Source organism: Silurus meridionalis, chromosome 1, assembly GCF_014805685.1.
Source record: "Silurus meridionalis isolate SWU-2019-XX chromosome 1, ASM1480568v1, whole genome shotgun sequence".
In the NCBI taxonomy this organism is placed as follows: domain Eukaryota; kingdom Metazoa; phylum Chordata; class Actinopteri; order Siluriformes; family Siluridae; genus Silurus; species Silurus meridionalis.
Genome location: NC_060884.1, coordinates 33,220,417 through 33,233,109, shown reverse-complemented (window position 1 = coordinate 33,233,109; position 12,693 = coordinate 33,220,417). Strand labels below are relative to the sequence as shown.

Here is a 12,693-nt window from a genome sequence, read left to right as displayed (position 1 = left end):
CTGACAGTGTTCAGGGCTCAGACACACATCATAACCTTGTGCTCCAGAACATCTGATCACATGCACATTATCTACTTGTGCTTGTTTATCATGAACAGCAGCTACGCTAATTCCTCTCCACTGCTTCTCTTTCTCTCACCATCCCGAGGCATCCTGAGGTTGCTCCAGCTCCAGTCACGTCCCACCTCATAACTATGGACCTTCAAATAAGTCCAAACCTGCAAACATCCCGTACCATCTAGAGATGTACCAGCACCATTTGGATCCCACCTCATGTGAAGTTTGGACACTGGACCTTTTTGAGGGTTTAAAGGCTCTGGCATGGAGAAGCTGGTGTTGGATCTGTGATGATCTCAGATGTTGAGATATTTTATGAGTTGCTCAGTAGCTCCTAGTTCTATAATCTCACCTGACTGTAGAAGATTGTAGAAAGATCATCACTCATAATCACACACTCCAGTGCTCATGTTAGTTCTCTCTCCAGTGTTCTGTAGTGTTTAAAGACTATAATCACACTCTTGATGTCACCCAAATGAAGATGAGGTTCTGCTTTTGAGTCTGGTTCCTCTCAAGGTTTCTTCCTCATAACATCTAAGGGAGTTTTTCCTTCACCACAGTCTCCATGGTGCTCATCAGAGAAATACACATCGTTCACCTTCACTGTTAATATTCTGTAAAGCTGCTTTAAGACAATGTCTGTTGTGAAAAGCGCTATAGAAATAAACTTAACATCTATTTATAATTTTATTTAAAGAAACTAACGTGTATGTAACATTGTTACTCACATTACAGCAGCTGTAAAGAATCGTTCCCTCACCAGCCCTGATTCATTCCTCTTCAGCTGCTCAATCCTCAACACTTCCTACTTAAACTTTCTTACATCAGAGGTTATTAGTTATAATGACCATGTGAACTTGTGGTTTTAAATAGAAATGCAGATAAACAGCATGAAAAAATTACCAGTAATCAGTTCGTTTAGAATTATTCACAAAAAAACAAAAAAAAAACCATTTGTAGGTAATAATAAAACATTTGATTAAAATGTAATTTGCTGTATTTTTATTTAACAAGCTGTAAAGTTTTCCCTGGCTGCCTCTTTACAGTATTTTACACCAACATGCAAAAATGTTTACATTTAAATTAAAAAATGTAATGTAAATAAATAAATTGATACTGTAACTGTACAGCAGGTAATTGCGCTTTTTTTTTACTGCAACTTTACAGCTGTTACAGCTGTTATATTTTGCCGTACTGTGACATACTGCATATCAACAACACAGAAGGAACACTAATCCTTTATCACCACAAATTTAATAAACAAAACAAAAACTAAAAATGATCCAATCTGACATCACACACCAACTTTGTGTATGAATTTCTATTTACAAAAAAAAAATGAAAAAAAACTATTTGGTGGAAATCTTATGAATTTACAGCTGTAAAGAATTACTTTACAGTAATATTTACACACAAATTAGCTGCTCATTTGCTGTTTTTTGTTGCGATTTTTTTTACGTAAAAGTACAGCAGTTACAGTCATGGCCAAAATTCTTGGCAACCATGAAATTTTTTCCAAGAAAATCAAGTATTTCTCACGGAAAATTATTGCATTAACACGTTTTGCTATACATGCGTTTATTCCCTTTGTGTGTATTGAAACAAAATCAAAAAGGGAAAAAAAAAAAAAAAACCTAATTTGACAATGTCACACAAAACTCAAAAAATGGACTGGACAAATTTATTCGTCAGCGTTACTTTTCTGTGAGAAATACTTGATTTTCTTGAAAAATTTCAGGGGGGTGCCAACAATTTTGGCCATGACTAAGTGCTGCAACTTTAAAACAGCTGAATAAATAATATAACATCATATCGCCAAAACAACTGGGGTCGTACAACGTCTAAAGAAATAGAAATTGACAGTAATCAATAGACACCTGTGAAACAGAATACTGAAATGACCATAAAAGGAAATCAGCACACGGATAAAGTTTGAACAGTTTTTTATTCACGCTGATCACATGGTCAAGAATTTGTAACGAATCGAAGCGTCGCTTCACATGATGCGTCCCGATTTCGCATGTTATTAAGGTTCTGGCGTTGCAGAGCTGGTTCCTGAACAAACCGTGACTACTTTTTTGCATGTTTCGGTGCCAATCAGGACTTTTATAAATCTAAAGCTTCCAGAGATTAACTTTATTTAAAAAAAAAAAAAAGAAAAAGGCAAATTTGATCAATATGGCTAAAAATTTTCCCTCCAACAAAAAGAAACGCATACTTACCTTCGTCTTACACAATGAAAAGAAACAAATCGATTACTGAATTACAATCAGCCCTCAAACACAATTTAGAGAATTTCGAACGGGAAAACCAGTGTGATCTAAATAATTCTTTAGTTCTACATGAAGCTCCTTAAACTACCTTCAGCAAATGAAACTCAGACAGATTAGAGATTCCACACGCTCAGAAAGGCAGATTTTTAGTTACTGAATCATCAAGGGGAGAAAAAAAAAGAAAAAAAAAAAAAGGACTGAACATATGAGCAGTGCACTCGGTTGAAACGGCAGAGTTTTGTTTCTCTCCCTTAAGACAACATGCAGTTCTAGAAAGATTTCCTCTCCCCTTATTTCTGTGTGTGGGTTATTTTTATTTTTCTGAATTATTTCTTTTGTGAGGCCGAGCCAGAACGAGACGATCCGGATGAGCCACGTCCCCTAGAGTTAGAGAGAGTCAAAGAAAGAGAGAGAGAGAGAAAAAAAAAAGCACAGAGAACTTAGTGACACATCATAGGAGGATATATAATAAAAAGAAAAAAAAGAAAAAGAGCACACCTGCCAACCGATAAAAAAGAAATAACATGGAGTTAAAGAAGCATCAAAATGGATTCAAATATAAACGGTACTGTAAAGCAGTCTATGACACTCTCGCCAAAAGTTTGTGGACACCTGCCCATAATATTTCTACATGCTTCTTTTTGATCATCACATTCCACACTTAATTCCCTCCACTCTTCTGGGAAGATGTTCCACTAGATTTTGTGAAGATTTGTGCTCATTCAATCACAAGGGTGTTCGTAAGGTCAGGTACTGATTTAGGTGACGTATTAATATTAGGGCCATCAATCGATTAAAATATTTAATCGTGATTAATCGTATGATCGTTTGAGTTAACTCAATCGCGTATTTTTTACCTTGAACTTCAAATTAATACTTTAGGTTTTTAATACTCTAATAAACACGTGTATGGAGAAATATAGATGCTTTACGCAAATGTTTATTATTAGTGAAACCAAACATGTCATTGTAAACAAATACAAATGTAATTTTTTTTTCAATGACTTAAATCATGACACCAAACGGAACTTTTACTATATGTTTCCACACGGACGGTTTTAATTGCCGGATACATGTTTGAGACTTTGCGCATCGGCACATAAAAAATGATTTTTCTCTGGTGGTGTTTTTTTTTTTTTTATATCCGAGTGAAGAAAAGAACGTCATGAATAAACGTGATGTTCATTTGCATTAAAGTCAAAATATTCTCCGTTTCTCTCAACAGATTGTAAAAATCGAGATGAGATTACAGATGAAGGGGCGGAGCTACCAAATCTTTTTTTTTTTTTAAAGCAGGAAATCATACTAAAGAAGTCACATGTGAGGGTTGGCAGGTGTGCTACAGCTCTGTGAGACAAGCAGAAATCTCTCATCGATATAATGAAATGTAAAAGGAGGTCATTTGGTTACACCACATAAACCCAAACCTTTCGGACGAGTGGGAGCGAGAGCGTCTTTTTTTGCGTCCGCCAGAGGAGGATCTGGAGCGACTTCTCTTCTGGCCTCTCTCAGGGGACGCCGAGGACGAGCGAGACCTCTTTCTCGAGGAGGCGGAGTCTTTCCCAGAGCGGGAGCTGGATCTTTTAAAAAGGGATACAAGGTGTTTTTGTTTTTTGTTGGGTTTTTTTCCAGTCAGTGACACGACAAAATAAATACACCAATGCACAATACACAACTGAAGACATGCTGCTTTGTGCGTCTGGATAAAATTGAGAAAAATTACTTCTCTACATTTAAATAGCAGCTAACAATTTTTTTTGTTTTTGACTAAATTCAATATAAATAAGTATAAGAAAAAAGTGGTGCTGCTGCTGAGTCCGAAGCGGTTGTTGTAAACCACCGCGAGTTCGCATACACTCTCTCTGCCATGGAGAGCGCATGTCACCTCATTCACCTTGAGCGAGACCTCGAGCGAGAGCGTGATCTGGAACCGGACGAGCTCCTGGACCGGGATCTGCAACACACAGCGACATGTTTCCAATTTCCCCGAACAAAATGGCGAAGAAAAGGCAAAATGCTTCACAACATACAGCTCAAACAGTACACTCCTGTTCCCGAGGAAACCCGGGAGAGAACGCTTTAACACGTTTACCCCAAAAAAAAAAAAAAAAAGTGAACGTGTAAGTAAAAACGAAGGTACAGAAGAGTCTCAGGAGTTTGCCTTAATATGGTTTTTTTTTAAAGATTTAAAAATTTGAATCAAATTAATAATAATAATAATAATAAAAAAAAAATGTTAAATATTTATTTAATATAAAGATTTATTTTTTCCAGAATAATCCTGGCACAAAAAAAACAAACAACAAAAAAAAAAAAAAAACACTAAATAAAATAGAAAAACAAAAATAGGATTAAAAAAAAGTTGTGTTCTAATTAAAATTGTCCGATTAAACAATTCAATCAAATTGCAAATTTTAATATCTTAAAAAAAATAAATACAAATTGGAAACTAACCCTACTCAGCTTGACGTAACCTTCTCAATCACCTCAAATTTACACCTGAGCAGATAAACCTCCCCACCCTCGTGATGAACGACGTACACATGACAAAATCAACACACAGTAGATGAACAAAAGGAAAAGCAGGTTTGAATAAAGACTGTAGGCTGATACTGACATTTTGTCTGGAGTTACCCTTGACCTGTAACCTTTTACCTGGACCTGGACCGAGAGCTTGAGCTGGAGGAGCGAGAGGACGAGCCAGAAGATCCTGAGCCGCTTTCTTTCTTCTCGGACGGCTTCAGCTCGTCGCTCACATCCAGATCGTACTTGGACAAATCTGCGTCGTCTTCGTCGTCATCATCGCCGTCGTCTTCGCCGCCGCCGTCGTCGTCATCATCATCGTCCTAACGTGGGTTACATACAGGTTTCTGACACGTAAAATTTATATCACAATTTTAACAGTCAGAGCCTTACATCAAGTTTGTATTTGGAAAGATCGCCATCTTCATCGTCTTCCTCCTCCTCTTCGTCGTCATCCTCGTTTTTCTTTTCAGGATCTCCCTTTTTCTCGCTCTTGTTTTTTCCTCTGAACTTCTTTTTAATGCGGCCGAACTGTCAAGATACACAATGGGTACAAAAACATTTTTTAACTACAACACTGCTTTATAAATTGCCAAGCTTTGATCTAATGTGAGTGGAAGAAAACAATGTCTGTCTGTCTGTGTGTGTGTGTGTGTGTGTGTGTGTGTGTGTGTGTGTGTTACTCCAAACTCCTAAACCTCACTATATACCCTGCCATCTGTCAGTGGATCACCAGCTCCCTGACAGGCAGGAAACAACAGGTGAGACTGGGTGGTGTTCAGACAGTCAGCACTGGTGCTCCTCAGGGATGTGTCCTCTACCCACTACTATTCTCCCTCTATACAAACAACTACACATCAAGTGACCCAACTGTTAAACTCCTGAAATTTGTAGATGACACCACGCTCATTGGACTCATCCAAGATGGCGACGAGTCTGCATATGAGCAGAAGGTGAAGCAGCTGGTGCTATGGTGCAGTCAGAACAACCTAGAGCTAAACACACTCAAAACTGTGTAGATGATAGTGGACTTTAGGAAACACTCTAACACGACTGCCCCTCACAGTATCTAACATCCCTGTGTCCTGTGTGGAGAACTTCAAGTGTCTGGGTACCATATTGTAGTCAGATGTCCACAAAACGTATAACCCTATTATATAATTGTGTATTGTAGCTAAAGATTTAATATATATGAATATACATCTACCTCGTCGTATTCCCCATCGGACTCTTCCCTCTCGTTGTAAACCAGATTCTCTCTCTCGTTGAAACCTCCGCCGTATCCTGTTACAAAACATTTTAATAAATATTAAATAAATAATGTTGAAATATTGTTGTGCGGAAAGCAATTAGATCCAGTGCTCGCTAGGAATAATTAATAATAGTAATCATAATAAAAGTAAGAAGAAGAGTATTGCACAGAAAGGATTTGATGAGGTCACCTGTTCTTTCCTCAAGCTTGGCATATTTGGGCGTGTTGCACATGTTACACTCTGATCTTCTGGCCCAGTTCACGTTTCCACATCTGCATCAATTAAACAATGTTTGCATTATTTTTGAGGTTACACATGCAATATTATTAGTGAAACCAAACATGTCATTGTAAACAAATACAAATGTAATTTTTTTCAATGACTTAAATCATGACACCAAACGGAACTTTTACTATATGTTTCCACGGACGGTTTTAATTGCGGATACATGTTTGAGACTTTGCATCGGCACATAAAAATGATTTTCTCTGGTGGTGTTTTTTTTTTTTATATCCGAGTGAAGAAAAGAACGTCATGAATAAACGTGATGTTCATTTGCATTAAAGTCAAAATATTCTCCGTTTCTCTCAACAGATTGTAAAAATCGAGATGAGATTACAGATGAAGGCGGAGCTACCAAATCTTTTTTTTTTTTAAAGATTTAAAATTTGAATCAAATTAATAATAATAATAATAATAAAAAAAAAAAATGTTAAATATTTATTTAATATAAAGATTTATTTTTTCCAGAATAATCCTGGCACAAAAAAACAAACAACAAAAAAAAAAAAAAACACTAAATAAAATAGAAAAACAAAAATAGGATTAAAAAAGTTGTGTTCTAATTAAAATTGTCCGATTAAACAATTCAATCAAATTGCAAATTTTAATATCTTAAAAAATAAATACAAATTGGAAACTAACCCTACTCAGCTTGACGTAACCTTCTCAATCACCTCAAATTTACACCTGAGCAGATAAACCTCCCCACCCTCGTGATGAGCAGCGTACACATGACAAAATCAACACACAGTAGATGAACAAAAGGAAAAGCAGGTTTGAATAAAGACTGTAGGCTGATACTGACATTTTGTCTGGAGTTACCCTTGACCTGTAACCTTTTACCTGGACCTGGACCGAGAGCTTGAGCTGGAGGAGCGAGAGGACGAGCCAGAAGATCCTGAGCCGCTTTCTTTCTTCTCGACGGCTTCAGCTCGTCGCTCACATCCAGATCGTACTTGGACAAATCTGCGTCGTCTTCGTCGTCATCATCGCCGTCGTCTTCGCCGCCGCCGTCGTCGTCATCATCATCGTCCTAACGTGGGTTACATACAGGTTTCTGACACGTAAAATTTATATCACAATTTTAACAGTCAGAGCCTTACATCAAGTTTGTATTTGGAAAGATCGCCATCTTCATCGTCTTCCTCCTCCTCTTCGTCGTCATCCTCGTTTTTCTTTTCAGGATCTCCCTTTTTCTCGCTCTTGTTTTTTCCTCTGAACTTCTTTTTAATGCGGCCGAACTGTCAAGATACACAATGGGTACAAAAACATTTTTTAACTACAACACTGCTTTATAAATTGCCAAGCTTTGATCTAATGTGAGTGGAAGAAAACAATGTCTGTCTGTCTGTGTGTGTGTGTGTGTGTGTGTGTGTGTGTGTGTGTGTGTGTGTGTGTGTGTGTGTGTGTGTGTGTGTGTTACTCCAAACTCCTAAACCTCACTATATACCCTGCCATCTGTCAGTGGATCACCAGCTCCCTGACAGGCAGGAAACAACAGGTGAGACTGGGTGGTGTTCAGACAGTCAGCACTGGTGCTCCTCAGGGATGTGTCCTCTACCCACTACTATTCTCCCTCTATACAAACAACTACACATCAAGTGACCCAACTGTTAAACTCCTGAAATTTGTAGATGACACCACGCTCATTGGACTCATCCAAGATGGCGACGAGTCTGCATATGAGCAGAAGGTGAAGCAGCTGGTGCTATGGTGCAGTCAGAACAACCTAGAGCTAAACACACTCAAAACTGTGTAGATGATAGTGGACTTTAGGAAACACTCTAACACGACTGCCCCTCACAGTATCTAACATCCCTGTGTCCTGTGTGGAGAACTTCAAGTGTCTGGGTACCATATTGTAGTCAGATGTCCACAAACGATAACCCTATTATATAATTGTGTATTGTAGCTAAAGATTTAATATATATGAATATACATCTACCTCGTCGTATTCCCCATCGGACTCTTCCCTCTCGTTGTAAACCAGATTCTCTCTCTCGTTGAAACCTCCGCCGTATCCTGTTACAAAACATTTTAATAAATATTAAATAAATAATGTTGAAATATTGTTGTGCGGAAAGCAATTAGATCCAGTGCTCGCTAGGAATAATTAATAATAGTAATCATAATAAAAGTAAGAAGAAGAGTATTGCACAGAAAGGATTTGATGAGGTCACCTGTTCTTTCCTCAAGCTTGGCATATTTGGGCGTGTTGCACATGTTACACTCTGATCTTCTGGCCCAGTTCACGTTTCCACATCTGCATCAATTAAACAATGTTTGCATTATTTTTTGAGGTTACACATGCAATATTATTAGTGAAGGCTATAAGGACTAGTGCAAGAGCCGTATAAGTGTAAGAGTGTGCATGATTGTACAAGTGGGCATTAGTGTGTTAATGTGAGAACGCTCACGTTTTGCACTGCCAGTCGTTGGCACTGAAGAGCCCCCTGCTTTTCTCAGCCAGAGTCTTCCCGATCTCAGTTCCTCCTGCCTTCATCAGCTTCGCCTCAGTCGTTTTCTCTGTACACACACACACAGGTTTATTTTTGAAAGTAAATCCTGTAGGCGTGTGCGATTAACAACACTGTGTGCATCGTCACTTACCCCTTCCACATCGGTTACAGCTCGTTCTTCTGGCAAAGTTCACATTTCCACATCTTGGGACAAGAAGACAAAGAAGTGATTAGCAGCCAGCATCATCATCATCATCATGTGTCAACTACAAATTTCTGAGAATTGCCAAAAAATACATAAAATAAATGAAAGATATAACTCATAAAACATTCTGGACTGGATTAGGTTTCCAGACATTGTACATCTGCTAAATTTAGATGCATTCCCAAGAGATGGTGAGGACTTTATAAAATAACAGAGACTGACACGACTTTATAATTGCATTGGAGATTGGATCCAAAGGTCATAACTTCACCTCCCGGGCCCCTGAGCAAGGCCCTTAAGCCCATATCTGCTCAGCTGTATGAATGCCATTTCATTTCTACTTCGATGCTTGTCAAGACAAACAGCACGTGGAGTCAGTGATTCGCCTCTAGAGGCCGCTCTGGTACCATAGAATGACGGCGGACTTCATCAGCCGCAACCCGGAAAAACTATAAGTATAAATTTAATAGTTTATACTTCCAGTAATTAACTATCGACATTGATTAATCTACAAAACCGCATATGTATAACTTTTCTACAGATGTACATGTGGCGCTTTATACCATTTATCCTTTCATTCCAGGATGTTTCTGTAATGCATAACATTTTTTTTTATGGTACTCAACCAAGTCAGTATAATCCAAAAGCTGATGTGTGTGTTTAGAAACACTCTTGATGCAGAATTGAGCACAGCATAATTCTTCTTGAGGACTGATTTTGTCAAGAGTAATAAATGTGTCGGCTAAGATTTGAAGCAGTGGTCAGAAGAGAGAATCATGAAGCGGCCATACGTGGACGACTTACTACTTTTTACAAAAATAATCATAAACTGGCTTTGTCTGCATTATTGGAAAGAACCTGGACATTTCATGATAAATATGGCGGATTAACGAATGTTCACCAAGAACAAGAAAAAGAGGAAGACCAAAGAGAAGGTTTATGGATGTGGTATCTGGTGGTCTAGTGGTTAGGATGCGGCGCTCTCACCGCTGCGGCCCGGGAACCAAGCCCAGCCATTAGGGTTACACAAGCCAGTGCACTCTTAGTGCCGGTCCCAAACCCGGATAAATGGGGAAGGTTGCGTTTGGAAGGGCATCCAGCTTAAAACATGTGCCAAATCAAACATGCGAAATAAAGTTTTATCAAAGAAGACACTCTTCTTCCCTTGGCTGCTCCCATTAGAGGGCACCACAGTGGATCAGCCATCTCCATACCCCCTGTCCTCTACATCTGCCTCATCTCACCTTGTCTCCAAAACATCCTACATGCGCTGTCCCTCTAATAAACTCATTTCTAATCCTGTCCATCGTCGTCACTCCCAATGAACATCTCAACATCTTCAGCTCTGCTACCTCCAGCTCCACCTCCTGTCTTTTACTCAATGCCACCGTCTCTAAACCATACAACATCTCAGGTCTCACCACAGTCCTACAAACTTTCCCTTTCACTCTTAAGATACAGCTACTCACCTCAACCCATCTTTGTCTTCCATTCTATTTCCAGATGTCACACCAAGTATCTTTCTAGCTGCCTCCCTCATCACTCTTACAGTAGTTCCCCAATCATCCAGCACCTCTTCACCACCATCGAGCTCCTGTCAGACCTTTTCCCTGAATCTCACACTACAATCTTCCTCCTTCAGTTTCCACCATGTTATTCTTCTTTCAGTCCTCACTCTCCTCCTCTTCTTCGCCTCCAAAACCATCCTACAGACCACCATCCGATGCTGTCTAGCTACACGGTCCCCTGCCAACACCTTACAGTCTCCAATCTCCTTCAGGTTGCATCTCCTACATAGAACATAGTCCACCTGTGTGCACCTTCCCCCACTCTTATACGTCACCCTATGATCCTCCTTCTTCTTAAAATACATGTTCACCACTGCCATTTCCATCCTTTTAGCAAAATCTACCACCATCTGCCCTTCCACATTCCTCTCTGTAAAACCATACCTACCATCACCTCCTCATCACCTCTGTTCCCTTCACCTACATGCCCATTAGAGTCTCCAATCACCAATCGTTCTTTCCTAGGTTTACCTTCTACCACTTCATCTAATTCACTCCAGAATTGTTCCTTCTCCTCCATCTCACAGCCAACTTGTGGAGCATAAGCACTGATGACATTTATCATCATCCCTTCAACTTCCACCTTCACTATCATCACCCTATCAGAAACTCTCTTCACCTCCACTACACTCTTACTGTACTCTTCCTTCAGAATCACCCCTACACCATTTCTCTTTCCATCCACACCATGATAGAACAGTTTAAACACCTCCAATGTTCCTGCTCTTACTCCCTTTCCACTTGGTCTACTGAACACACAACATATCTACCTTTCTCCTCTCCATCATATCAGCTCCCTCTCTCCCTTTACCAGTCATAGTACCAACATTTAAAGTACCAACCCGAACCTCCACTCTCCTCCACTTCTCCTTTCCCTGCTGTCTCTGTAGACGTCTTCCTCCTCTGGATATTTGACTCGGCACATGTTTTACACTGAATATAACCGCATTTGAATATAAACGGATCAGTTAAGAGACGAAATGCGGCCGTGCTTTTATTAATCATCACTTTTTCCCGGATAAATATTAATCCCTTTATATTCCTACACTTATTACATACAATAAATCGTATTAAATATTGGTGATCAAATACTTTTAGGCAGAGTTAGCATACAAAAGTTAAACAATAGACATTAGCTAGCGATACTGGTGGTATAATAAACAAATAAAAAACACAGGAATATGAAATTATTCGTATAAAAAGTTCCAAACAAAATAATATTTTTATTTATAGCCATTTTTTTGTATCGACGTGGAAATCTATGCACGCCATGTCACACGTCTCCTAGCTAGCTTTGCTAATACCTCAATGGAAGCGTTCAGACCGCAAGTACACAACAATTAAAGCATTAAAATCGTAATATTTCCACACAAAAAATATGTTTTACTCACTTTTTATCGGGACAAATCCAGTCTCCGTCGCTCACACGAAAACTCTTTCCAGACATTTTGTGTCTCCGAAGTGGCCGCTCGCGGGATCTCAGAGCAAAAGACCACCGCGCCTGAATATTAATACCTCCTGTAATATAATATATAACTCTGTACCCGTCGAATAAATATTATTTTCAACCGAAACCACTGTAAATGTATAATCACAGTGTAACATCCTTCGTGAACAGGGTTCTGATAGCGCGAGTTTGAATTGCGCTTTTTTATAGACGAGTTTCACACAGGCGATCAATTTGGGCACCTCGCATCGCAGAAGACCACGTCGTAAAAAGGACCTCAAGTGGGCGTGGCTAACATCAACAGGGGGCGGGGTTTTGTACAACGGGCGCCACCGAAAATGGGCCAGCGAGTCATATCAACTCGTTTACAAGAGTCGACTCTTTCGAATCTAATTGATTCCATATAATCAATCCACCTTTCAATACAATCAATGCTTTAAAGACACACAGCCTAACAGACCGCTGCATTACAGACAGGAATCTCATACAGTGAGAATTAATGCCATTGCTAAAGTATTCAATTCAATTCAATTCAATTTCAATTCATTTTTATTTGTATAGCGCTTTTAACAATGAACATTGTCTCAAAGCAGCTTTACACAGATAATGTGGTGATTAAATGTAAA

The 12,693-nt window shown here is 39.1% G+C and overlaps 1 protein-coding gene across 2 annotated transcripts; it reads right to left on the bottom strand.

Moving 5' to 3' along the window:
- Positions 1 to 1,983: 1,983 nt before the first annotated feature.
- On the bottom strand, positions 1,984 to 12,233 carry zranb2 (zinc finger, RAN-binding domain containing 2). 2 transcript variants are annotated; one of them, XM_046856393.1, is made up of 10 exons: positions 12,012 to 12,233; positions 8,999 to 9,051; positions 8,806 to 8,914; positions 8,569 to 8,651; positions 8,334 to 8,410; positions 7,492 to 7,629; positions 7,232 to 7,421; positions 4,225 to 4,284; positions 3,758 to 3,910; positions 1,984 to 2,711 (listed from the first exon to the last, which is right to left on the bottom strand). In XM_046856393.1, exons 1-10 carry the CDS (start codon positions 12,065 to 12,067, stop codon positions 2,644 to 2,646), a joined length of 987 nt encoding a protein of 328 aa, XP_046712349.1. In that variant the 5' UTR covers positions 12,068 to 12,233; the 3' UTR covers positions 1,984 to 2,643. The 2 variants fall into 2 exon arrangements, with proteins under 2 accessions (XP_046712349.1, XP_046712357.1); XM_046856401.1 differs by lacking the exon at positions 7,232 to 7,421 and adding an exon at positions 4,986 to 5,176 and having other exon boundaries at positions 12,012 to 12,228.
- Positions 12,234 to 12,693: the final 460 nt, after the last annotated feature.